The sequence below is a fragment of the Lepisosteus oculatus genome, chromosome 5 (assembly GCF_040954835.1).
Source record: "Lepisosteus oculatus isolate fLepOcu1 chromosome 5, fLepOcu1.hap2, whole genome shotgun sequence".
In the NCBI taxonomy this organism is placed as follows: domain Eukaryota; kingdom Metazoa; phylum Chordata; class Actinopteri; order Semionotiformes; family Lepisosteidae; genus Lepisosteus; species Lepisosteus oculatus.
The window spans coordinates 40,486,096-40,513,719 of NC_090700.1; the positions used below are offsets into that span (position 1 = coordinate 40,486,096).

General features: G+C 48.9%; 1 protein-coding gene across 2 annotated transcripts; it reads right to left on the minus strand.

Annotated features, from left to right (window-relative positions):
• Positions 1 to 277: 277 nt before the first annotated feature.
• On the minus strand, positions 278 to 27,359 carry fkbp5 (FKBP prolyl isomerase 5). Of its 2 annotated transcripts, none has more exons than XM_015342473.2 (11): positions 27,015 to 27,359; positions 11,213 to 11,324; positions 8,559 to 8,703; positions 7,988 to 8,130; positions 7,625 to 7,739; positions 6,719 to 6,875; positions 6,273 to 6,363; positions 5,904 to 5,987; positions 5,183 to 5,368; positions 4,332 to 4,571; positions 278 to 3,854 (listed from the first exon to the last, which is right to left on the minus strand). In XM_015342473.2, the coding sequence occupies exons 1-11, from the start codon at positions 27,047 to 27,049 to the stop codon at positions 3,708 to 3,710; spliced, it is 1,455 nt and encodes a 484-aa protein (XP_015197959.2). In that variant the 5' UTR covers positions 27,050 to 27,359; the 3' UTR covers positions 278 to 3,707. The 2 variants fall into 2 exon arrangements, with proteins under 2 accessions (XP_015197959.2, XP_015197960.1); XM_015342474.2 differs by lacking the exon at positions 27,015 to 27,359 and adding an exon at positions 19,422 to 19,629.
• Between the last annotated feature and the right edge of the window lie 265 nt (positions 27,360 to 27,624).

Consider the following 27,624-nt stretch of genomic DNA (forward strand, 5'->3'; position numbering starts at 1 on the left):
TCCACAAAGGGTTAGGGGGCTCTAGCACTGCCTAAGTAGCAATGATCTCGAAGCCAATATACTGGAAGGAATGGCTGGATGAGATCCATTAGTTACTGGAAACCAAATGAACTAGGTGGGCTGAGTGGCCTATCTTTCGTGCCCAGGCAGGTCAATGTGTGAGCCGTACTGGCTGAGACTGTGAAAGTGTACAGCAAACACTGACACTGATCCTCCCGTCCAGGTCATAACAGGGCAATGGATCTTTAAAGAAATAATTCAACTAGTCCTCGCAGGGTAATACTGACAAAGAATTTAATGAATGCAACAAATTAAACAAAACGATCAGATCATTAAAATCAAAATAAAAGGCTAACTTATTCAGGTGTATTACTCCATAAAAAACAATTAATGAAAGAAAAAGTAGTTCTGAGTCCCTCTAATACATATATATATCATGTTGAGTACTTTCTCCACCCAGAATTTCAGCATTAATTCCCATCTGGACATGACAAGCAGTACATGGTTGAAGAGGGTCCAGGGATGTGCATGTGTCCCCCCACCTCTGATGGCTGTGAGTCCACCCCCCCAAAAACACACTAATGAAAAGCTTCTTCCCAAACCACGTCTACTGCTGGCCTGCAGGTTTGAGTCTCACAACTGTTTATGCGAAGGCTTCACGTTTGGAGATCTCCTCTGCCCCCTGAGCCTTGAAGGACCCCTGTCCTGTCCCACAAACCCAAGCACACTCAGGGGTCATTTCATCTGCAGAGGCCGAGTTGGGGCAGGAACTGAAACCGGGAGTCTGGAGGCAAATAGAGCCACAGAGCTCGTTTGTGGCAACAGAAGAAGGGAGGGGGAAGCAGAGCAAACCTCCTGGAAGTGTGACTCAGTCTCAGTGGTCTCGGACGTTTCGCTTAACGTGCTTAATTAGTGTCCGAGTTTGTGACCTCTGTGGTCTGTCTGAGCAGGGAGCAGAAGGACATGAGGAAGAGCAGAGAGGTCATGAATGACAGGAGAATGTCCGGCCAGTTGGCAGCCCTTTCCTGAAACAAGCCAGGGTACCGACTTCAAGAACACGCTGCCAGCCATGAGGGCTGAAGCCAGTACCCTGACTTTTTGACACAGCCAGATGAGATCCTGGGGTCAATGAGCTACTAACTGCAGAACGTGCAAGCTTGGCTGAGTGCAGTCTACCTCTTAGTGATCTTTCTCCTGTTCCTTATCGTCCCCACTCAAACTGACGCCCAGCCACAGACGTTACAAGCTCAGACACAGGGTCTGGAGGTCAGTCAGCGTACTTGACAATGATTTGGAAGAAAAGCTGTACCCATGGGAATGGAGGAGAGAATGTGGAGAACCTGCTTCCCAGACTCTTCCCCTTGTGTCCCACCTTTACCAATGTCATTTCCATTCCTAGCATGTGGCGACGTTAGAATAGCACGATCAGGTGCTGGAGTCCCTGGTATCACTTTGCTGGTTTAGGATTTAGGATATTTCTGCCTGGCCAGTGATATCCAGGTGCGTTTTGTCTCAATGTTGTTTTATATAATGCTCTGAATCTATAACAGGAACAGGTCAGCCATGTTAGGAAGCAGAGGGAATGTCGGTAATAAAACATTTCTGTGATGCCTGCAGCGGTGAGAGACTGTCCTGTTAAGTTTAACATCCTGGACAATAAGCTTGCAGCACAGACTGCTGCATCTCCCCTAGATTCTAAGGAGCAGTTATCAGGATCTGTCCCAAAATAGGAGCAAACCAAAATGAGCAGAAACACAACTGGATAACACTGGTATGTTTTTAAGAAAGGGTGTCTGAGTGGAGTTCATAGCGAAGGTTTCTGGATGAGGACAAGCCCCTATTTTTTCTTATCACAGGGGGTGTCAATGCGGGACTCTAGACCCCTTCTCTCAGAGTCCTCATCACACTCACAGCCCTCAAAGAGCACAGCCACCTCTCTGCTGATCTGGGCTCAGGCAGTCAGGTCTCAACCCAAGAGAGATAGCACCCATAAACACTCTTCCCCTGATCACTATGCATCTTCTCAACCTGCAGATTAAACTGCCAGACAGAACCGGGCTATTCGGAAATGAATCCTACTCTCAGCTGAAACTCATCTGTTACAAAAAGGTTTAAAGGCTTTAGGAATTCGGCGCTGCCCCAGGAAAAGGGGGGTTTCAAGTCAGGCTGTGGGCCTCTGTGTGGCCCTGATGCACAGTACATTGCATGTGAAGGGTGGCGTCCCACTTTTTCCAAAAGCCGCCTCAGAGACAAGGGTGGGAGCTACTCTTGACAAGGCTGTCTCCACGGATACAGCTACAGTACAATGATAAACAGTAACCTCTTCGCCCTTTCCTGGAGGTAAAAAAACATAACTGCTTAGCTGACAATCAGAAATAAATAAACACATCAGTCACTCGTTTTTCATGACAGACCACGTTTTCAGAGGTAAGAGGGTTTGAATTGCTGGAGGAGACAGCTTTGGGTCATGGGTCTAGTTTCAGTCACGACTGCTGATAACGACCCCTTCTTGTGGGAATTGTAGTCGCCAAAACATGGCGGTTCTGGAGCTGGTGGTGACGTGGCCTCTGCTCCACGTTGGAATACTCAGTCGGCTTGAATGGTGTGTAAAATACATACAGACACAGGATGGACTTAGTCTTTAACTCTCACAGCTGTGCCTGTTTCCTGGAAACTTGGCAGAGGCATGGAGCCGGACGGACCAGCAGGGAGCTGTCCTGTGGCGGAGGGGGGCTGTTCCACTCCTGAGGGGGCTGCGAGGAACCACACACACTTCCTCCGGGGGGGTGAAGAGATGTTGGGGTGAACGGCCCCAGGAGGGGTCGTTGTCTGTGCGCTGGGAGAGAGAGGCAGCAAGGCCTGACCCAGGCCTGACACAGTGCAAACCGTCAAGGGGTTTGGGTCTGCCAGAAAGGTCCTATTGCTCCAGACAGACACCTCCTCTGCAGTACGGAGGAGCCGCAGTCAAAGACAAGGCTGCAGGCAAGGTCCTGGTGCCGGTCCTGGTGTCATACACTTGGCGCCCCCGAATGGAGCCTGCACTCTGAAGATAGGCCAGGTACTCAGAGCTGTTGAAGGTGGCACTGAGGGGTGCGACAGTGTCCATCCGAAGAGCCCGACATTCCCACATTGTTCTCTTCCTCAAAGGAAGAGGAGTCAGTTATACTTCGGTCCAAGGCTCCTGCAGTGTCCAAGGTGGCAGTCCTGCCACCCTCCCTTGCAGCATGTGTCCAAGCCACCTATGCTTATGTGCCAACACTGCCCCCTAGCTGGGCCGATCTTCATAGTATCCATATCGCCAAACTGCACTGCGGTGCCTGACAAGCCTGCTCTGTGGAGCTCCAGCTGGAGACAGCACAGATGTCAGCGCGTATCTGGTGCCGATCAGCTTAATGGGAACAACAGAAACAACAACAATAATAACAATGGTGATGGCAATAAAGTAATGAGGACAAAGCCTTAACAAAAGTAACAAAAGACTAGTCAGGAATTAAGGCCCCTCTGCAATGTGCAAGCTCATGGCAGTTCTGCCCCGTGTAGGAATGCCAATACAGCCAGATCTCCCCCTCCCAACGAGGGCGGCAGCTCGTGCTCAGCGAGCTGTGTCAGCGGGCTGTGGGATTGTCAGTGGCACGTCACCTCTCCTCCCGCGCCCCGCTCTTGCCCGGGGGACGCTGGACACATTGAGTCTGCCCCCTGCCCCTGCCTCACGGGCTCTCCATGCTCTTCCTGCGGCGCTTGGCTCCCGGGCTACTGAGGCTCTCAACATTGCCAGCTTCTCCGCCCTCTCCACCCTCTCCGCTCTCGCCAGCCTCGCCACCACACTCCTCCGCATGCTTCTTCCTCCGCCCCACCTGCAGGACATCACAAGGACACACCGCCGTCAGGGTAACAGACACACCAAGCCCCTCGGGAGCCTCTATGTCACCAGTCAGTAAAGACAGATAATACATTAACATCACACCCTGGCTGTCATACTGCAAAGCGACAATGGAATTGCAATACAGGTCCCAGATCCACGTTTTAACTGCTTTATTCCAGTAATGGGTCACAGGAGTGCTGGAGCCTATCCTGGCAAGCTATTGGCGCAAGGCAGTATACATCCTGGATGGGATGCAAGACAGACAGGGACACACCAGCACTAATTTTCCCAGAAGCCAAGTGACCTACCAGCATGCCTCTGGACTGTGGGAGGAAACCAAGCACCCAGAGGAAACTCATGTGAATGCAGGGAGAACATACAAACTTCACAAAGATAGCACCCCAAGTCCAGAATTAAACCCAGGGCCCGTACACTGTGAGGCCGTAATGCTTACTACTTTGCCACCTACCTTGGCGTCGTGTTCAGCAAATTTCTGGAACATGTTGGCGTAGGTTTTCTTGTCACGCTCGTGGTGCTCTCGGATCTTGCTCTGGCAGACGGCGATCTGCCCGCGCGCCGCCCGGTTGGCGGGGTTGACCTCCAGCACGCGGTGGAAGTCACTCATGGCCAGGCTGAACTCGTTGCGCAGAAGCCGCGCCTCCCCGCGCCGGTACAGAGCCTTCTCGTTCCCACCGTCCAGCTCCAGCGCCTGCCCATGCGGCCAGACAAACACACCACGGTTAGCGCCTCTACCTGCGGCTCCCAGTCCTCTAAACACGCTGACAGATCGTGCAAGAGAGAGAACCCGACTGAACCGCAGAGGACAGAGGACAGAAGAGCCCGACTGAACTGTGGGCAGGGTCAGAGGACAGAGGACAGAAGAGCCCGAATGAACCGCTGGCAGGGACAGAGGACAGAGGACAGAAGAGCCCGAATGAACCGCTGGCAGGGACAGAGGACAGAGGACAGAGGACAGAGGACAGAGGACAGAAGAGCCCGACTGAACCGCGGGCAACCAGAGGACAGAACACTTGATGAACTGGATCGAACTGCAGGCAAGGACAAAGACAGTATGTCATAACCTGGACTGAACTCCACACTGGGACTGATGTACAATATTTGATGAACTGGACCGAACCGCTGTCAGGGACAGAGGCATAGCATGATCGACTGGACCGAGGGGAGAAGAACTGGACTGAACCGCAGGCTGGGAGGGAGGCATAGCCTGAGGCACAGGGAGTGAGAGACAGAGGTCAGAGTTTGAGCAGAGAGAAAGAGGGCAGCAGCATGTGGAAGGGGAGTCAGAGGCCAGCCTGGTACCTTGTTGCAGTTCTCCACAACCTGGGAGTACTCGCGCAGCCGCAGGTGACACAAGGCCAGGTTGAGCTGGGCCACCAGGATGAGGGCGTGCACGGCCTTCTCCTGCTCCTGCTCCAGACTGTACTCCATCTCCAGCCAAGACACAATCTTCTGGTACTGGATCACCGCCTGGAGGTACTTCCCTGCCTGCAGTACAGGACTAGGATCAGCACTGCGTGTCTTCTGACTAGTGTACTCTTGGTGTATTCATTCTATTCTTTTACAATATACAAAATATCAAAGAAACCCGTGCTTTTATTCGAATTCCTCAAAATTTGAAATGCTTTCATCTTAAATATATCTATGTGGTTGAAGACCTGGGATCATCCATTCATCCATTTTCTATCCACTTCAACCAATTCAAAGTCAAAGGGGAGCCAGAGCCCTTTCCCAGCAAGTAACGGGTGCAAGGCAGGGTACACCCCGGATAGGACGCCAGTCCATCACAGGGGAAACACACACCAGGGACAATTTTCTCAGAAGCCAATTAACCTGTCAGCATCTCTTTGGACTGTGTGAGGAGACTGGAGCACCCAGAGGAAACCTGCATGAACATGGGGAGACGATACACACTCCACACAGATATCACCCCAGGTCCAGAATTGGACACAAGGTCCCAGCGCTGCGAGGCAGCACTGCTAACAACTACGCCACCGTGCCACCCCGACTTGGGCTCGGTTACCTTGAAATACTGTGTTCCTTTTTGTTTGACAGTGGCTGACAGCTCCAGCTTCTCTTTGAGGTCCATTTCCCAGGATTCCTTGGCCTGCAGGGGAGATGACAGCATTGTTTGGGTACAGACAGTGCATGCACCTAGGCCTGTCTCATCTGGAATTCAAGGGTGGGGAAACGAATCAAACTAAATGAGAAACCATTTTAATTGCACCACTGGACTTTCTGCTCAGGCAGTGACTAAGCTATATGTTGGAAAGGACCCATATTTCTTCTTCATAATCAGGCAGTTCTCTTCAGGTTTCCTCAGCTAGTACACCATGCAGCTATGCAGCAGGGTTTTCTTCAACAGCTCTGTAGAGCTCATCCAATGGCTCACCTTTTTAAAATCCTTCAATGTTACTTTGTACACCAGCTCCGCGTTCGGCTCGATGCTGAACTCAGGTTTTCCTTCTTTTCCAAACCCATACCTGAGACACAGTTACAAGGAAAGAATGTTACTCCAGCTGGGGGGAGCAGCCTGATCATCGGCTGTGTTAGTGCAGCCATCCCACACTGCTCCGTCACTCACCAGCGCACGCTGTCACTGTCACCAAAACTCAAACTGGACCTAGTGCCCTCTGGTTCGTTTGATACACACATTTCAAATTAACTACAGAGAGAAAGCCATTGTGATCTGTCATGCATTAATGAACCAAACATTCCTTAAGAAAGTATTTACTACAGAATTGTGGAAATCAAGCTCCTCAGCAGGGAAAGTGTCAATTGTGTTCCTCTGTTACCGCCCTGTAGGCAGGAACTGAGCCCTGCAGCATGGCCACTCACTTGGGCTTGAGGTAGAGCAGGCAGCATTCCCCCTTCTGCATCTTCTCCATGGCCCTGTCCACACCCAGGGGCACGCCCTTCTCCTCCGCCTCCCCAACCACGAACCGCACGTCACGCGAGTCGAACACACGTCCCCCGCAGCTGCCCTCCAGGTGCACTGTGGGAGAAAACACAGCAGGCCGACGCTTAAAAAACACCTCAGCCCGGACTTCCTGGTCTGCACAAGTCTCGTCACATGTGAGCCAAGCGCTGCGCCTCCTACACACAGGATGCAGCAACCGCTCGGGAATGTGATCCGGAAAACCATTATTTTCCTCCTCCACACCCTCCCTGTGAAGAGTGCCTCATCTGTCACACCTACATTAGATAACCCAGCCATTTTTTTAGATTTTTCAGGTCAGTCAAGGAGCAACAGATTCCATGCTGCACGTGTCTGAGGCTTTCTACAACACTAGAGACAATTCCAAGTTCTGTCACTGACACACAAATGCTCACTGGTGTCCCAGAGCTCTGGCCCATCAACAGACATGAGTTCGGTATCTCAGAGTCAACATGACTTTGAAGATGATAGCCTTCAATAGTATCAATTAAAGCTCCAACCCATCCCCGTTCACAAATTGCAATCCCAGTGCTCAACAGAGGTTTTTCTCTGGGCAATAGGAAGCGATTGCCACAGAGAGGCTTGTAAGTTATGATTAGAGGGTGGGCTTGTTAAATCTAAACAAGTGTGGGTCTCCCAAGTGGATCGGGCAGTAAGTGTTTAAGAGCTGACTGAGCCTAATGGTCAAGATGTCGCGGGTTTTCATCTGTGTCAGGTCCATAATGGACTGGGATTCCGTAAGTGGTGAAACAACTGGCTCCAGCTGTGCAAGACATCTCCTTCCTTCTCCTCTCTCTCATGCTCACCTTCCACAGTGGCGCCTTCATTGGGGTTGTTAAACCCCTCACCTTTCTCCTTGATCCTCCTGACCACACCCCCATCTGCAGTCAGCTCCTCCCCTTTGAAACTGAGCAACTCCACCTGCGAGGACAAGCCATATGATTGGTACACAGAACAGACACCTCCAGTCATCTGGCTGAGGCTATCGTCTACACACCAGCTCAGACTTCTTCAATAGAAACATAAACAAACTACCTAAGGTTTGCTGTGCTATTTAACTTGAATGAACCTAAATGTATTCTTTTATCAGGTGATTCATCAGTCGTTTAATTTAAAAATGTAGGATATGCTCATCAGGCTCACCTTGAAGTATGATGTGTTTGACTCACCTCAAAAACCAGTGTGGAGTTAGGAGGTATTTTAGGGGGGCTTCCAACAGCCCCATAAGCATATTCTGGCTTGCACAGCAGCAGGCACAGCTCCCCCTTCCTCATACTGGCCACCCCGATATCCCAGGCCTTGATCACCTGACCTGTGGAGAGAACACAGGCAGACTGAGCCAGTCATGGGCAAAAGGCTAATTTCCCAACCAATCAGCTCTCAGCACTCCTTCACGGTATCACAGTCCCCAGCAGCGACACCTCAGCTCTCATCTACAATCTGCAGCAGAATAGGGGCAACTATGTCAGACACACGTGCTTTTCATACCTATACTGTGCAACTAGAAATAAGAAAAACTATAGTTATAACACTGTCATACAGCAGGGTTGACCTTGTACCTTTGTAATATTATAATCCTTAACCTATGCCAAAAAAAGGGTTAATTTTAATAGAAACCATTTTGTGAACAAATCCAGTGTTCCACTGCTGTGAGCAATGGAAACCATCAGTCTCCATCTCCAGCCTGTCCTGTGTAGAATACGGCACAGGCAGCTGCCACATGCGCCTCACTCCTGGTACCTTTGCCAAGGTTGAAGACGAAGGGCTCTTTGCGGTCCAGACTGCAGTCGAACTTCTTGCCGTTGAGCAGCCTGCCCGTGTAGTGGACATACACCTTGTCACCGATCATCGGACACTCCCCCTCCTCGCCATGACGTTTGATCACCTGCGGGGGGCGACAGAGACCATGAGGCTGGTGCACAACAGACCCAAAACCCATCTCACCCCACTGGACAGGGCTCAGAGTGGAAATGTCGTTTTCTGCCCAATAAAGAGAGATCTGTGCTTAGTCCGAAAATACACAGACTCTGAAATCAGTCTTCCTTATCGACACAAACTTTCTGGTACACCTGAACAGGAAATTCCACAAGACAGGGGGTTTTCAGAAAAATAAGACTTGCTACCTGCCCTCCTCACAGGTAACTTTATAGCAGCAATAATAGGTCCAACTAGTGTTTAGCAGTTTGGTCAGATCCTAATGAAGCCACTGTAACGATGTGATACAAGTAGCTTGTGAAATAACAGAGACCCCATAATGCCAATGCAGAATTCTTAGATTGTGATGACTAGGGACATAAAATACATGTCCCATCAGCCTAGTGAACTGTAAGAATAGCAGTAGCATTTCAAAATGCACAGGGACGTTGCAAAGAAGTTTTCTTTCTTGAAAAGGGAGTTTTCAGTGAAGTGAAGACACCTTGGGGAAATCTGACTCGTGGAAGCATTGGAATTTTGTAAGACGAGCAGGGCCATGGGGAGCTGTGCAGTAAGAAGTGGGATGTGTAGAGCAGGTGGGATGAAGGGGGCAAGATTAGGGCTGACCTCCTCCTGGACTTCTCTTAGAAACTCCTGCAGTCAAAGCAAAATCTGCCATGTCTTCATCCTGGCAGCGGGACAGGAGTGGACTCTACCATGTCTTCATTCTGACAGTGAGTCATGAGAAAACTCTGCCATGTCTTCATCCTGGCAGCAGGTCATTAGTGAACTCTGCCGTGTCTTCATCCTGGCAGCAGGTCATGAGCAAACTCTGCCGTGTCTTCATCCTGGCAGCAGGTCAGGAGTGGACTCTGCGGTGTCTTCATCCTGGCAGCAGGCTATTAGTGAACTCTGCCGTGTCTTCATCCTGGCAGCAGGTCATTAGTGAACTCTGCCGTGTCTTCATCCTGGCAGCAGGTCATTAGTGAACTCTGCCGTGTCTTCATCCTGGCAGCAGGTCATGAGCAAACTCTGCCGTGTCTTCATCCTGGCAGCAGGTCAGGAGTGGACTCTGCCGTGTCTTCATCCTGGCAGCAGGTCAGGAGTGGACTCTGCCGTGTCTTCATCCTGGCAGCAGGTCAGGAGTGGACTCTGCCGTGTCTTCATCCTGGCAGCAGGTCAGGAGTGGACTCTGCCGTGTCTTCATCCTGGCAGCAGGCTATTAGTGAACTCTGCCGTGTCTTCATCCTGGCAGCAGGTCATTAGTGAACTCTGCCGTGTCTTCATCCTGGCAGCAGGTCATGAGCAAACTCTGCCGTGTCTTCATCCTGGCAGCAGGTCAGGAGTGGACTCTGCCGTGTCTTCAACCTGGCAGCAGGTCAGGAGTGGACTCTGCCGTGTCTTCATCCTGGCAGCAGGTCAGGAGTGGATTCTGCCGTGTCTTCATCCTGGCAGCAGGCTATTAGTGAACTCTGCCGTGTCTTCATCCTGGCAGCAGGTCATTAGCGAACTCTGCCTTGTCTTCATCCTGGCAGCGGGTCACAAATGAAATCTGCCACGTCTTGATCCTGGCAGCAGGTCAGGAGTGGACTCTGCCGTGTCTTCATCCTGGCAGCGGGTCACAAGTGTGATGCAACTCTTATCTTCCACTTAGTGACGATTTTCTGTGATAAATCCCAGACTAAACTGCTGGATTCATTCTGGAAGATCTGAGAGCTGCTTCACTGTTTTGTTTCAGTAGATTTCTAGCTTTGGATCATAACTGAAGAAATGTGGAAAAAGCAGTAATTGAATTTGTAGTGCAGTATAGTGTGTCTGTTTTCCAGCACTGGCAGTGCCCGTGTGCAGGTTGAGACTCTTCTGCTTGTGCTGGGGACAGGAAGAGCTGCTGTCTCCCCTGTCGCTGGATCACCCTGATCTGCTCCGCATTTGGCACTGACATCCCACACAGGCGCCAGCTTGCCTTCTTCCATTAACTCACCGGCTGCCCCTCCACATCAAAGCAACAATCATTTACCCTGTAATGATTTAATAATATCTACAGCCTAAATAATTCACAATTATGGGTGATCTAAATCAGATGAAGAAATAAACCACAGATGTGCATTTTGGAACTGACCAGCTGACCTCAGTGTCAGAAACAAAATGGATCTCCTTAGTCCTCATACAACAATTTTGCAATTTGCAAACATCATCCTCTTGGATGTTAATATAATGCAATTTTATGCTATAAAGCATATTTACTAAGTTTTTAATCAAAAGAGAAGTGGTGAGCTGTCGATGTCTGAATCAATTTCATCAAATTTGTGTGTCTGATGTAATCTAGGATAGTTATACCAGGTGCATATTCAAGAAGCTCATTGTGATGTGCCATAATGAAGAACAGGGATCTACAGTCTCCTTTGTGTGTTGTATGCCTGTCCTGTTCGTGTTCAGTCTTCAGACACGGATACATTCCCTGCATTCCTTCCGCCACCTACCTTACACACCCCCTGGTCCTGCTTGGGCGTGATGTCGATGCCCTGCGCAGCGATGGTGGCAGCGGGCACCTGGCCGTCCATGAGGAGATCTCTGTCCGTGGTCATGGCTCTCCTGCCGGGAGAGACGCGATGCGTGAGCACGTGCGACCCCATGCAAACACGCGAGCCGGCGAAACAAGCAGGTGGAAATCACGTCACGTCGCTCGTGTCCCTGTTGATCCTCTGCATTTCATTTCTGAAATAAGCGCCGCCTTCTAGACCTGCGGAGGTGTTCAGTGAACTGTCGACGCTCACTTGCATTACAATGACCACAGGGACTGAGGAGGTAAATATTCCTGATCCCCGAAGGCAAGACCTGCGACTGGCACGGGACCTCTGTCTTTCCGGCCTCTCAGTGCTTCATTCGCGTATTTTCCATCCGATCCAGCCAGCAAACAAACACGCGGGATGGCCACGTTTCACAGTCTGCCCAATGTTACAGCACAGGAAGGAACTATTAAAAAATGCCATTCGCTGACGTACATACATTACAACACAGCCTTGGGAAACCAGTAACACAGACAGAGCCGCCTGCTCGGATCCCTCTGGAGCCCTGAGAAGCCTGCCGATAGGTTTCCGGACTCGTCCTAGAGTAGAAGCCGGACCGACCTCTAACGCGCCAATTGCTAAATCAGATTGACCAGTTTAAATTCCGTTCAAGTTCACAGTTTATTTGCCATTTGTAACAAGTATTTTGATATTTTTATTCGCGCTTGTTCCCTTCGTCTACAGACAGGGGAAGACGACAATTCCTAAAAACACGACAAATTAAACACACAAGTAATAGGTTTATTCCAACACTCCGCTCTCTGCCCACTGATAGCTGATATGTGGTGAGCGTACTGGCACACTATGGCTGCCGTCACAGCATCCAGGTGGATGCTGCACATTGGTGGTGGTGGAGGGGATCCCCATTACCTGTAAAGCGCTTTGGCCGGAGTGTCCAGAAAAGCGCTATATAAGCATAAGCAATTATTATTATATAGAAAGTGAATAAGTGTACAATATACAGTAGTAAACAACAGTGTGCGTATGCAGTGCAGAAAATATTCCAGTCGGTGGTAGTGGTAGTGAATAGTAGTCAGTGGGTCGTTAGTCGGTGTCAGTCTACGCTCTGTTTTCAGTCCTGCTGCAGTGATTTACAGAGAACAGCACAGAATACCTTCGTGACGTCACCAAGCCAGTTACCCAAAAGGTGACAGCGCGTCTCGTGGTTGGAAAACGCCAGCAGCCTTAAATCCCCTTTATTAGAAGCAATTCGCTTAATCCTTTCTGAGCGTCTAAAATTCGCGGAGAAGGTCTGGTTCAGATTTTTAGGCAATGCATTCCAGCTGCATCTGAAATCAAGGTTAAAGCGCACTGGACAAGTCTTGTGCGCTCTCACGTCCTACCCGCTGACTTCAAAGGTTTTGTAAAGATTGATCTGCGGCAGTTTCCTGACCTCAGCCCCAGTCACTGCAAAGCGCACAGCGCCGTGGAGAGGAAACCTCTTCACCCTGTTGCTGCACCACCGGGCCCGAACCTAGCCCACACCGGCACCAGTCACGTTTCTGTCTCTTTCACTATTCTCATGAGTCCAGACCGCTTTCCCCAGGCGCTGGCGAGCCGCACCCCCACACAGCTCCAGCGGCTACAGTCCCTTCAGTCTCATCGCCCACCTCTAGTGCACCCAGCAAAAAATGATGGAAAACACATTGTGACGCTCATTTTTTGTCAATATGCAAAACGTTGTAATGATACTTATAACAAAATAAATACATTTTCAAGACAAGAATAGTAACAGGTATACTCGGGTGTGACAAGTTCATAGTTCTTACATTTTGTTTTACAAATACAGTATGTCGCTTTATTTTACAAGACAGGAAGAGCTTATTGAAAACCCCGAATGCAATTAGTGCCAAATGTATCTGCTTTACATATTCTGTAAAGAAATGCTTGTGATAAATAATTTATTAAATCAACTATGTAAGGATTAAAGTAACAAGTAAAGGTTTATTCCATGCTAAAAAAAGAGAAGAAAAGACACAACGTTTCGGCTGTGGAGCCTTCTTCGGGTATACTTGAACTATATAAGGATTATAATAATGTTATAATTGCAATAAAACGATGTAAAATATCGCTCTTTTGCTCTCCGGAATAAAATTAAAAGCCCCTTTCTAACCTGGACACCTACTGCGAAAATAAGTCAATCTAAATCAATCACGTTTCTTTGAAATATATAACCAGTTATGAAATCCTGGAAATCTGTAACACTTAAGGACAAGCCTCTGCACTACTGAGTTGACTGGCTCAAAACACACGTCAATCAGAAAACAAACCACGCCGCAGAGCAGCTTCTCGTATATCATTGGCTGTAAGGTACCTCATATGTCACACCATCCCGCCCACCACAGCACTGTTCGGTTACAAGTGTTGCGAAATGAATTTTCCGCTGGTACTACGAATCCGTGTGTGCGTGCTTCCAGTAAACACGCAAAAATACCCGAAAATGACATCCAGAAACATATCACACGCTGCCGGTTATTGTTATTCAAAACAGTCTCATCTTCGGACTTCAAATTCTCCATTTGTCGGGTGTCCTGTAGCACAAGGTGTCGGATCGTTTGCTGGTCTTTATCTTACTGAATTCTGAATCGTCGCATTTTCAACGGTTACTTTTAATTACGAATTTTCTATAGCTGCGTAATTATGTATTATGTACTATGGCATGAACAACGTGATATTAAAATACTGTAAAGCGGGTACATTTCGTAATATAATTTCGTGTTCAGTTGTTGTTAGGACACCACTGTTTTGATCCTAAAAAAGTTTTTGTTCGTTACATTTCTTTACAGAGTATCCAGTTGTGTAAATCTGTGAAAAGAACATATTAACATATCCTTCATATTTCTTGGAGTGCTGTAATGCTCAATTCTAAAACCGAGTACCTTCACAGTAATAAACAGCTGCCAGGCTAGCCCATGAACGCAAATAATTTCGATGTAGATTAAAAAGAACGTTTGATTCTAATTCAGTTTAATTTATTACCGTTTTGAGGCAAACCCCTTACTATGCAGCAGCAAATAGAATTTGAATCCCGCGTGTCTAAATGTAATAGTCGGATTCTGCACAAACTGTTCCTTCAAGCCGTGCTGTGACACGTCTCCGAGGCACGTCGAGGCCGTCCTGCTGTCTGCGGGCTCAGGTGCTCCTGAACTAGCAGCCCTATCGACAAGAATCGGACAGAGACAGGTCCCCTTGAGCGCGTGGGCCACGCGCACGTGCACACCGCGGGCTCCCCCATCTCACTCCTCAGACCCTGAGGTGAGCTGACTATATAAATAAAACAGCAGCGCTTTGTAATAAGACGCTGTTCGTGATTGATATCTGCTGCACGAGCTGAAATAGCGCAAACAGGGTTGGGGAATATGACACCGGCTCGCGCCCCGGCTTCACGTGAGCTCACTCTGAACTGAGCTGCAGCCCGCGAGCCGCCGTCACGGACATTTAATATAAGGTCAGGAAAATCACCCGAAGATGGCTACAGTTTCAGACGAACGTGGAAGTATTCTCAAAGCGCACACATGGGAAGGACGACAGGCCGGCAGGCCCACAACATCTAATCTCAGCCCTGCTTACACCTCTAGCTCAAAGAAGAGGCGATTTTTTTATGAACGGGTGAGAGAGAGAGAGGCCGATCGAGCGGCACCACGGCCTCGGGGAATGCGGGGTGCAGGAGGCGAGATGCGGGACCAGGGCCTGCGAGGCCGAGCCCTGGAGGCGCTGGAGACAGGCGCGGGCAGCAACTGACTCTCTCAGGGCCGTAACTCCGGCGTCAGGAGGTGCTGCAGAGAGAACTAAATATGAGCAACAAGTAATAGGTTTATTCCATGCTGAAAAAGAGAAGAAAGAAAACAACGTTTCGGCTGTGGAGCCTTCTTCATGTGAAGAAGAAGAAGGGTCCACAGCCGAAACGTTGTGTTTTCTCTCTTCTCTTTTCAGCATGGAATAAACCTATTACTTGTTCCTTCACAGCCTACACATGTTGACGGAGCTGCCCACCTGGAGAGCTAAATATAGTTTTAATATACATGTATGCATAGAAATGTGCATAGGAATGATAGGGATATCTTGGCTTCAGTGTAATATTTTCAGAAAAGAGCGACAGACAATGAAGACAAACTGAACTGAACATCCAGAACAAGCAGAAACCTGTGACGCATCAGAACATCGTGTTCCTGTGCTCCTGGGTTTTCCTGGCAGAGCCCTGCGTCTTCGCTGTAATGAACTAAGTCAGAAGAAGGCATCTGGCACAAGTTGCATGTGGCTGAGTGCAGCAAGAAGTCAAAAAAACACAATGGGGTTTAGAGACAGAACATTCTCGTTCCTTCACGAGTGCCCAACACGCTGAGGATGCCTGCGGCATCGGCTGGGGTAGGAAGAGCCCAAAATCCCGGCTTCCCCCGGTGTCCCGGTCCGGCACGGGAAGCGGCTCACGCTTCTCGCTGACCCAGAGACTGCACCCCACAGTGAGGAGGAAGAGGAGGAGCAGAGCAAGAACGCAGAAGAGACTGAGAAAAACGCCGGTGAATGTGGAGTCATACTGAAAAGCTACAACACTGCGAATCTGGGCACTAAGTGGGCACCGTCCCCGCCGGAGCCCTGGTCTGTGTGTGGCTCCTTTGTTCTGAGCCTTGACAACCTGCCCGTGAGAACAGACATGGACGCAGGACAGAGACATTCCACAGATAATGGCTTTCTGGAAGGCAGAGGACTTCATGGCCAAGCAGTCTGATACGTAATGCACTGTTTCAGCCCACACACACACACACCACACACCAATACATACAGACTCGCAGACAAATACACACACCACACAAACACACACACACTCACACATGCTACAGAAATACACACACTACACAAACACACACACACCACACAAATACACAAAGAGACACCACACAAACACACACGTAAATACACTCACACACAAATACACACACACTCACCACATACACAAAACAAATAAGCACACACATACAGAAACTCTCACACACGTTTGCACATACCTGCATGAACTCACACTCATGTACACACACACACACGCACAGACACACTCTCATGCATTCACACACAAATATACACCTGTAAGAGCTCAAAAGCACCTGCACACACAGAAAGATCACTGCAGAACAAAATCTTATTGGATACAGAAGTCCATCAGAGAAATCTGAGGACAACATCCTTACAGATTCCTGCGCAGTGTCCTGCAGGATGCCTTCGGGAATTCTTTGTTTGCTCTAGATTAAGCAGATCCACACAGCGTTCCATGTTGGAATTTATGATGGTGCCCTCTAGGATATTTTCCAAAATTCATTGTAGCCCCAATAACATGTTCAATGGTTTCTTTCTTTGCAGAAATCCTGAGCAACATGTTTGTTTGTTTTAGAAAAGAAGTACAGGGAGACTGTCCCAGACAGATAAACCACAGTGGTTTCAAAGGACAAGTCCAAAACCCCTCAGAGAGCTCAGAGTCCTTGTTTCTGCTGTTGTACTACCAACAGTGTGTGTCTTTTTCATCACCCGATTGTCTCTTACAGAACCTGTCCCCTGTATTCCTCACACAGTGATGATCTGCCCCCTGTATTCCTCACACAGTGATGATCTGTCCCCTGTATTCCTCACACAGTGATGATCTGCCCCCTGTATTCCTCACACAGTGATGATCTGCCCCCTGTATTCCTCACACAGTGATGATCTGTCCCCTGTATTCCTCACACAGTGATGATCTGCCCCCTGTATTCCTCACACAGTGATGATCTGCCCCCTGTATTCCTCACACAGTGATGATCTGCCCCCTGTATTCCTCACACAGTGATGATCTGTCCCCTGTATTCCTCACACAGTGATGATCTGCCCCCTGTATTCCTCACACAGTAGGTAGGTCCCTTTTCAGGGCACCATTTTTCTTGACCATCCGACACTTGAAGGGGGGGTGATGCAGCCAGCCTCTTACCCCCAGATGGATTAACCCCCGGCAATCATTTGAAAAGCAGTCTGAGCTGTCTGGAAGGAATTAGAACAAGCTACATCACTTGCCCCTACCTGGGATTGAACCTGGGACCCTCTGGTCAGGAGCTAGACACCCTGACTCCCTGAATTTCTTAAACACCCCCCACGTTCCCCTCTTGGTTCCCTTTTCAGTCCTCTATTTCACTGCGCAAAGCTCTACTTCTGTATTTTTGCCTCTGTTTTCAATTTAAAAAGCAGTTTAAATGTATTCTCAATTAAAAGTCTCAGGGGGGAGAGGGGCCCGGTAAATGGGTAAAAGTGGTGTTTGTTCCTTTTTTAAAAAAAAATGCTGGAACCCGTCTCCAGCCGGGCAGTTCAGACAGTAAAGTGAGAAGCCGCTCTCCTCAGATCTCACTCAACGCACCGGTGACTCGGAGGCCGGACGGGCCAGGCCTGGGTCCCGGAGCACGTCTCCTTCCGGCAGCCAGAGCACCAGGGTACAAAATGGACTCGGTGCTTTTCAGGCCTACCGACACAAACCATCTGACGTAACAGCCTGTTTGCCACGCATTGCTATGTGTATCTGTTTAATATTACTATGTGTGCATTACTTTATTTTAGTCACACTTGTTGAATGTATGTCATTGAGCCACCTATCATTTATGTTAGCGGAGCTGCAGTTTGTACCATATCGCTGTTACCGTCATTTTGTTCACCAAAAGGAATAAAATAATAATGAGAAATTAGTCAGAATAAGTCAGAGAAACTGCACGCGTGTTTAATAACGTGTATTTTATATAAGAAAGATTTCGGTCATTTTTGTCAAAGCTAAGGGTTCTGTGAACGTCTGCTGCACTTCGGAATAAACAGAAAATGACCACATTCAAACGGGCTGTGACGAACTCTTCGTAGCGAGGGCGAGCTCGCGCCGGTCCCCGCGAGCTCCGCCAAGGTCTCGGGTCCCAGCGGAGACGTGCTGTGGCGCGAGAGGACGCACGAGGGTTCCGCTTGTGAGTTCTGGGAATCCGACACGTCGGGCTGTGACGGGAACCGCGCTCGCCGGACAGTCTCCCGAGCGCCGCAGGCCAGCGTACCGCGCTCAGGAGAGCCTGGACAGAAGCTCAGGACCACTGAAACCGACAGGACGGGATCCTTAGCGATTCAGATCCGTTTATCGCAGTCAAGAGCGCGTCAATGTAGTTTGCCAACAATCTGCGCCTTAAGTATAGTAATTTATAATTGAACTTTTTATCTTCTTTGTCCTTAAACCTAATTTAAAATAGTTATATGATCATTAAATCGCACACGCCGCCTCCCCGTGCATGAAGTATATCCGACCTGCGAGAATATCGCTGTATTTCCCATTTGACACTGTTGAATACCGCTCTAGCCGCTATCTTCTTCAAAGTGTTTTATCATAGGATTCCGAGAACTGAGACCGTTATATAACCGCAAATCGCTGTTGATGTAGATTGAGAGGTATTTACATTCCCAGTGGCTACGTTGATTGAGAACAGCATGTTCTCTGAGTTTAGGGGATACTGTTTATCTAAATTGGTTTCCATAATTCCAGCAGGCGAATAGAGCTGAGCCGGACTCAGAAATGCTCTTGGAATACAGACACTGTATATTATTATATTATAACATTACAGTGTAAATTAATGTATATTACATGGTGTTCTCTAAAAATACACCGTTACTTTTATGCTTTTATTTTTTTTTTTCTACCAGTCAAATTACACAGACACGGCACTGAATTATTCAACATAACGTACAGTTTGCTTTAGGGAAATAGTTTTTTCTTATTATATTATTCGGTAAATAGGAGTAGTGATTAGTAAAAATAATCGTGTTGTTAATGTCTTTTACTGCACGGTTATCAGTATCTATGGTGATACCCTTTTTTCCCCTAATGAGCCACAACGACAAAATTACAACAATCGCTGATCACTGGGATTTTCTGGGCGGCTTCAGCCCGGCGCTTTCTCGCAGAAATTTCAACAGCAACACAGCAACTGTGCCTTTTCAGAGACCGCACCGCGGAGACCAGAGATCAATTACCAACACACGGCATGTACGCCTCAAAAACACAGGCACCAGCCTTTCAGGTACTCATACGCCCAGGTAACAGATATCTGCTTCGCTAGTGAGCTGGGGTACGCGCGAAGCCACTCACCGTTGTCTGTCTCTCCGCGCTGCAACTTCGGCGAGTCTCGGCTCAAGATTCCTGCCCGCTGGCGCGAGGACCCGCAGCTCTTCATTCACTGGCGCTGAGAAGAACGAGCGCCGGGCGGCGAGTCAGAGCGGCGGGGATGAGCCGTCTCGCGGGCAGCCAGCCCATCTCCTGCACTGGCCGCGCACGCCGGGCTGCAAGCGCACGCAGGGGGCGGGGAGCAGAGGGCGGTGGGAGGGGAGCCGCCGCGGTGTAAAAAAAAAACCCGAGGGCAGGTCTTGGATGGCTGCCACAAAGTAACACAATGTACAGGCTGTACCGTAGCTGCGCTGATGGGAACACTGTGTTCTCATCGACACCCTGACCTGTAACCCTTTGCGCGCCAGCCAGCCAGCGAGCTGCGAGCTGGGCTCCGCGGGCCGCAGCCTGTCCGCCATCAACCTCTTACTTTTTAAATATTTCAAATAGAGCTGGGGTCCCCTGTGCCTCATATACAGTGTGTTTTTTTTCGCCTCAGAAAATGAGCTCCCCCCTCCCAGCCATTCATATACCCAAATAAATCACCCCCAATACTCAGTCTGTGCTTTGCTTTCTGTGCGATTTTCTATTTCTATGCAACTGCACGGGAACAGCTCATTCTTCAGGCTCTACTTGTTTCTGGCCTGAGAATTAATCTCCTTCTGCTCTTTACTCTGGTGTTGATTTCTCCAGGTCTTAGGCCACGGATGATTCAAAGAGGATATCCCTGTAGAAGGACTGATCTGATTCACAGTCCCCCAGGACTCGGATACACTCCTTACCCCCAGTCAGGTCTCAGATTTTCCCCAGGTTTTTTCCCCAGGCATTCCTACACTGCATTCGTTTCACTGCTTTTGGAATATAGTCTGCCCATATCAACCAGCTGCGTGGTCACTGACGCCAAGCTGGTTGAAAGAGTCCAGCGTGACTGGAGAAAGAAACGGAGCTCGTCTGGCGGGGCATCGGAGCACGGACACCGTCTTCAGGAAACAAGCTTTCGACTGTGGGCCCAGGAATGACTGGGACAGAAGTAATATAATTAACTTTACAGGATCTGCAGTCCTTCAGCTGTGGCTCAGTACAAAGTGCAATGTCCACCATGGTAGTCTGCACAGTATCTGCCCCTAACATGGGAAACCTTGATGCCGAGGTGCTGGGAGAGAAAACTGCAGTTGATGATGCTTCGCTGCAGTGCACTGTGATCACTATTCCAGCAGTTCTCCCACAGGCAGGAGAGAGGACAAGAAAGAGACAGAGAACTCTAATAACTGCTGGCATGGGCCCCACACGGAGCTTAAAGCTGAGAGTTCACATCAGGACCGCTGTGTTTCTTTTTGGTCTGTGTGTTTATAGTATATAGTTATGGCCTTTAGTGTGCGTGTGTTATCTAAGTGGAATAATTTGGTTTGTGATGGATGATGATTATTATTAAACAGCACAGCTGATTCCTGTTAACACGAGTTTTTGAAGAGGTCAGGGTGTTTTCATTTGTTCTGAAATGATTCTTCCTGTGGACATGTTCTTGAGATAGAGAGTTCTCTCCTCAAGGACGCGCAAGTTCCCGCATGAAGAGTAACTGCTACACAGCTGAAAGGACACACACACAAACTCACATACAAACACACATATTCACACTCACACACACAAACACTGAATCACGTAAATATGTTCACACTTACTCACACGCAGACACATCCATTCAAACACACACACTTACACACAAACACACACTCACTCTTCCCAACGACTCTTATTTTGTTTTGGTTTTATTTCTCCAGACGCAACCCGAGGTGAAAACAGACATGACACATATATTTTCGGCACATTCAATTAAAAGGAGACGCCAGTGTGTTTCTAAAAACAAGCCGTGTCCATCGAGGGAACACGTTGTGAGCTCAGCTTGGCAGCAGCATGGGTCTGCACTCACAGAGACGAGACTTTCTTTTCTCTGCGTTCCCCTGTGTCCTCCTCTTTCTGCTTCGCTATATAGAGCACACTGTATGTTCTTGATATACACAAAAGTGCTGAAATCTCAGCAGGCGTAGGCAAGCAGTTGGTCGGGGGTGTCCGGGTCTGAGCTGGGCCTGTCTCGCTGTCCAGTGCCCAAGGACTGATAACCGCCCCATCGATGGGACTGAGGGTGGGGGGCCTGCTGCCATGACAACCAGCATGTGTCGGGCCTTTTGCTTCTGGGCTGGGAAGGTTCTGGCCACTGCTCTGATGTCAGCCTGTGCACGGTGGCAGCCGTTCTGTCCTGACACCACCGAACGAGCTGCAGATGAGAACGAGCTTCTGGGCAGCTGACGAGAGGGTGCTAAGCAGCTCCAGGAGCAGTCCTGCGGTCCTCTGCGTGCTGCTGTTTCCCTTCAGGACATTCCCCTGTCTGCTTCGAGCTCTGCCGGCTGACCTAATTCAGCTGGGGGGCCTGTTCGGCCCAGTGAGGAGACCACAGCTCTGCTCCTGGAGCCTGTCAGTCAGGAGGCTGACAGCTTGTTCCAGCTTCAGCTCCAGGGTAGCCCTGCTTGTCAGGGAGAAGAGCTCCCCACAGTGCTGGAGCAGACAGCCCACTCTCCCAGCTGAAAGCCCTGCTGTGGCCCCTGGAGAACCCGGATCCCTGCACACTACCCTTGAGTGTGACAGAGCCCAGGAGGGTCCTTACTGGCCCAGTTCCCTTCAGCCGCACGTTAGAGCTGACAGATCTGTAGCCTGGGCAGGACTTCTTCACAATCAAGGCTGTCTTACTGCGCAGCACAAGAAAAGTCCTCTTCTGTGTGTGTGAGTGTGTATGTCTCTGTGTGTGGGTGAATGTGAGTGAGTGTGTGTCTCTGTGAGTTTCCACAATGGAAAGTGTGTTATTAGAAACACAATTGCGTCTCTCCTTTTAATTAAATGAGACAAAAATATATGTGTCAGGTCTGTTTTCACCCCTGGGTCAAAACAGAGTGAGAGTCAATGGGAAGAGCCCACAAACAGAGCAATACAATAGTGTGTGGGAGTGAGTGTGAGTGTGAGAGTGAGTGTGTGAGTGTTAAGTTGTGTAAGTGTGTGAGTGTGAGTGTAAGTGAATGTAAGTATGTGTGAGTGTGTGTGTGCCTAGCCTAGCCTAGTGTGAGTGTGAAGCTCATCTTCAGTCTTCAGCTCTTCCTCTCCAGATCACTGACACTCTGCCAGCCAGACAGATCAACAGACCACCAGCCGCCAACAGGAGATGTAAACTGCACTGCCCTGTTATTTCCATTTAACAAGCTTGTTTTTATTAAAGGAGTAGAAATTAACTTTAGGGGGTTTAATGACAGGCTCTATTAAGTGGAGCATGGCTGGCACAGGCACCTGCCAGGCTTTTACACAGCAAACTGGTCCGACAGTGAGCAATTACACAGCCTGCCCTGAGAATAACAGCAGCCTGTCTGCCAGCAGTCAGGTACACCTCGTCAGCTCCCATCGCTTTTATCTAGCCTGGTACTCTGGGGGCCGCCCAGGGAGACCCCAGGTTTAAGAGAGGTGGCCTCTCTTAAACACAGGCCGCTTGATTTCAGTTTGACGTTGGGTGTGCTCTTTTCTACATTTCGTCATCAGCTCTTGAACGGACAAATTAAAACTGAAATTCGTTTCCCCCCAGTACCAATGCCTGATCAACTCAATTTTCTCTTTCTAGAACTGATTACTGCAAACCCATCCTCACTCTAAATCCACACTGAACAAACTCCAGTACGTTCAGATTTCAGCAGCCCCAAACCTGTCCAGGTTGCATGCAAGAGGTCAGATTTCACTGGTCTTGGAGTCCTTCACTTGCTTCCTATAAGGTTTCAAATCGACTTCAAACTCCTCGTGCTCTCCATGGTTTGGCAGCTCTTCCTCGGTCTTCAGCTCTTCCTCTCCAGCCAGCCAGCCTGTTTAATTTATTATGTGTCTTTTCCCCACCTGGCCACCTTCATTTGCCTCCTTGTGGGCTTCTATACTGTATGTATTCACTCTGTGGGTGACAGGGCCTTCTCTTGCTGCACCCCAAAGCTCTGGAAGTCTATCCCTAAGGATATCAGAGACTCCTACTTAAATCGAGACTGTGTTTAAATTAGAGTCAGTCTCCTCCCAGTTTCTTAACGACCATCTATCTTCTGCTGCACTTCTTACAGCTTGTGTTTCTTATTTCGTCATTTTCTATCCATATAACTGTTTTCTTTTTTTACACCTACTGCATTTGCTATGATACTTTTCATAACACCACATAAAATAAAGTTCATTACTACTACTTCTGGAAAAGAAAGAAATGCTTGTTATATGGGCATGTCTTTACAATGCCACTCCCACTATGGGTGTGTCTGATACAGTGTCACTCACACTATGGGTGTGTCTGATACAGTGTCAGATACCGTGTCACTCACACTGTGGATGTGTTAGATACAGTGTCACTCACACTACGGGTGTGTCTGATACAGTGTCAGATACAGTGTCACTCACACTATGGGTGTGTCAGATACAGTGTCTGATACAGTGTCACTCACACTACGGGTGTGTCTGATACAGTGTCAGATACAGTGTCACTCACACTATGGGTGTGTCAGATACAGTGTCACTCACACTACGGGTGTGTCTGATACAGTGTCAGATACAGTGTCACTCACACTATGGGTGTGTCTGATACAGTGTCACTCACACTACGGGTCTGTCTGATACAGTGTCACTCACACTACGGGTGTGTCTGATACAGTGCCATTCCCATTGTGGTTGTGTCTGGTGCAATGTCACCCTTACTATGGGCGTATCTTATACAATGCCATACCCGCTGTGTGGTGTGCCCGATACAGTGCCACTCGTACCTGCATCTGTTCTACGTGGATCGACCAGCTAGTAAGAGCTGTTTTCAATGGAAGTTCTCATAAATCTTATTCAACATGTTGGGGCAGATTGCATAATGTTGTGTGTGCTGACGTGCTTGGAAGAAGCTAGGTATGTTTAAAATCTGGACTGAATGCAGAAACAGGTGAACAAAACCCCAAACAAGCAAGCAGATCACTTAATGGCATCAATTAGTGTCAGTGATTAAGGTCTCCCTTGAAACACAAAGCAGGCTCTAGAGGTGGGGTTGGGGACCATACTTACTGGGGGAGTCCTGATCGGAACAAACAGCTATTGCTGCCACTAGCTAGACATGAGGGACAAACCATCCCCCTGATCCCCCTAAACCATCCCCCTAGAGAGCCACTCTGCGCACTGCTCTGCGCCGCTACACCAAGCGGCTCAAAGGAGTGTCAAGATGTTGCTCTCTGGGCTTGAGTCTTTATAGACAAGAACTGAAGGAACCGAAATGGCTATAAATAACAGAGCCACTTCTCTACCATGCTTTCTGTTACTTCCAGCTTCGGCATGACTGTTCATTCCTCCTGTTGCCATTCCAGACACGGATGCGCTTCCCTGTGTTTTTACGCGGCATTTAATTCCAGACTTCAGCTTCCAGCGCTGAACAGAACCAAGGACAGTATGTGCATTATATTCAAATCCACAAGCAAATTCAAGTGTTTCGGGCCTTTGCCTTTCATCTTCAGTGAACAAACTCCAGTGTGAGCTGAACTCCTGTCTGGGGTGGGCAGTAACAGTGTCCCATCTGAACTCACAACTCAAGACCAGAGCCCTGAGGGAGTGAGTGTGCGTGTGTACATGATATGATGTTTATGATAGTGTGTGAGACTGTGTGATTATTAGTATGTGTGAGTGAGAGAGCGTGTGTATGTTTAGTGTGTGTATGTTAGTGTGATAGTGAGTGTGGAAGTGTTAAAGTGTGTGTATATTTGTGGAAGTGTGTGTGACTGTGGGTGTGTACGTCGGGGGGGGGGGGTGGCTCTGGAGGGCAATACTCGCCCAGCCAACAGCCCACCCACATGACACCGCCCCCCGCATACACCCCAACCCCCCCGCAGCCTCCCTCACCGAGCACCGCGCAGCCGCAGCCTGCTGTGCAGCGAGTCTGGCCGCGAGCCAAGCGGAGCTGGAACAGAATGTGCTCGTGAAGCACAGTGACAGTACAGGTGGACGCGAGACAGGGGCGGGGCCACTGGCGCTCGTGTAATTTCTATATACAGTACAATGGATATTTATCATGGATACTAAAACACAGATAACTGTAGTACGAATCAGTTTCCTTTAGCTGAAGAACTTTGCAAAATGTTCTGTACATACTGCTGCCCTGTAAATCGTTTTCACGTTTCGCCCGTCTCGCTGTTCTTCCTCTCTGGGAGAGAGAAACCGCAGTAGAAGGGTCTTGTTTGTTCACCAGCAGAGGATCGCCTCTGTGCCTGCTGTCGGGCTGCAGTTTCTTCCAAAGTCTGCCGGTGTCCCGCCTCTGTCGGCCGCTGCGAGCGGCTTGTCTGGGGGTCCGGGGTGCGCGTTCAGGGAGGTTTTAGAAAACCTTCCCTGGGTGATCTCGGACAATCTGCTCCTTGTTGACAGTAGGCAATGGGGTGTCAAAATGTTTTACTTGTCTGTTAAATTTACCACGGAAAACATTCTGACAGTTTTGTCTTACCTCGGGGACAGTCACACTCGGTTTGTGACACACTCTTAGTGACATTCCGATGGTCTCGGTATTTGACCTGAGGTCGTGATGCCGATCCGATACCCTGAATGTTTGTCACCACTGGCTGTTTCAGGAAGTCCAGCTGAGCCAATTACAAAAATTCAAAATAATAAGAAATACAAAATTCATTTACACTTCTCCCAAAGTTTTACCATGATCGTGCAGTGTGCATTGTTTTACGATAATCGTGCCATGTGTACTGTTTCACCATTATCGTGCCATGTGCGTGCTGTTTCACCATGATTGTGCTGTGTGTGTACTGTTTTACCATGATTGTGCTGTGTGTACTGTGTTTCACTGTAATCGTGCTGTGTTTCACCATGACTGTGCTGTTTCACCATGATCGTTTCGTGTGTACTGTGTTTCACCATGATTGTGCTGTGAGTGCTCTGTTTGTAAAGAGGAGTTGTACGGCATGTTCTTCAGTACTGTACAAAGTATGCAGAGCACCTTTGAAATCTCACTGGTCTCTTGGCACTAAATTTGTGAACTGTCTTGGAGGGCATGGGGAGAAAAACACCTCTGTGATTGATTAAAATAAATGACTGTGGACACAGACTCAACACATCACCATCACTTTCCCGAGTGAGATCACCGTGGGCAGATGATATTTGACATAAGTTACATTGTGTTCCGTGCATTTACTAACTGCAACCAGAAATAGCTCAGGAGCTTTCATCACAGCTGCGCAGTACATGCTCTGTCTCTTTCTATGTTATATACAAATGAGCAAGCTCTCCCCCGACACTGCCTGCTGCATGGTCAGGGTGATACACATTCCTAGTCTAAAAACACAGACAGGTTCTGTCTCTGAGGACCCCAGGCTCATACCCCCAGCAATTATTCCCATGCGCTCTGATCTGTTTGGAGACCAGGCCCAGACCAGGGAGGTCCCAGTGGTGCACTGACCCTGCATCAGCACTGCAGTGACACACAGTGTTTCCACTCAGATGCAACCACAAAGCTGGGACCCACAGCCCCGCTGATCAGAAACAGTCGATCCTTACCTGTGCCCACGGCGGTCACATGGCAGAGAAGGCATTGCCTGCAAGTGTATTGGCCTGAGTGAACACTCAGAAATTCAAATCTATGTTGCACAAACACCCAGAAGCCACTTCTTCATTTATTCCACTGCTTGACCAGATCCCCAGCCTCCCTCCCAGGTGTGGGACGAGTGTGCAGACCATGCATTGTAGCTTCCTTAGTGACGGGCTGCTAGACGACTACTTGTGTGAGAAGTGATGAAATCGGCCCTGAGAGTGTCTGAGAGCCACACACGCCAGCGCTCATGTCCTTCAAGCAGGGACCAAAGCATGCCTGCATGCAATTGCAGCCCTGGTGTGCCTTCAGACTGGAACAGACAATTACAGGTTGTCTGCTGGCGCCGAGTGAGACGCAGGGTCCTGCTGCAGACAGTTATTTCAGCTGTGGAGAAGGTCACTGGAACTGCTTAATTGTTCTCACAACTCTTTCATATGCATGCGCAATCGAGGTTTAAAAACAAAACAATTACGGAGTCTGTTTTTACCGTATCACTTTTGCATTCACAGACAGAGAGGAAGGAAGTGCTCATTACTAATTTCTTCTGACAAATGCAAGCAGCCAGTCTTGCTGTCT

Excerpts from the sequence above, each read along its gene's own strand:
- fkbp5 (XM_015342473.2), bottom strand. The coding sequence starts at position 27,049 with ATGCCTTCTCTGCCATGTGACCGCCGTGGGCACAG. Across the intron at positions 5,988-6,272 it reads CATTGAAGGATTTTAAAAAG|GCCAAGGAATCCTGGGAAAT; the intron begins GTGAGCCATTGG and ends TCTCCCCTGCAG. Across the intron at positions 5,369-5,903 it reads AAGGAACACAGTATTTCAAG|GCAGGGAAGTACCTCCAGGC; the intron begins GTAACCGAGCCC and ends CCTGTACTGCAG.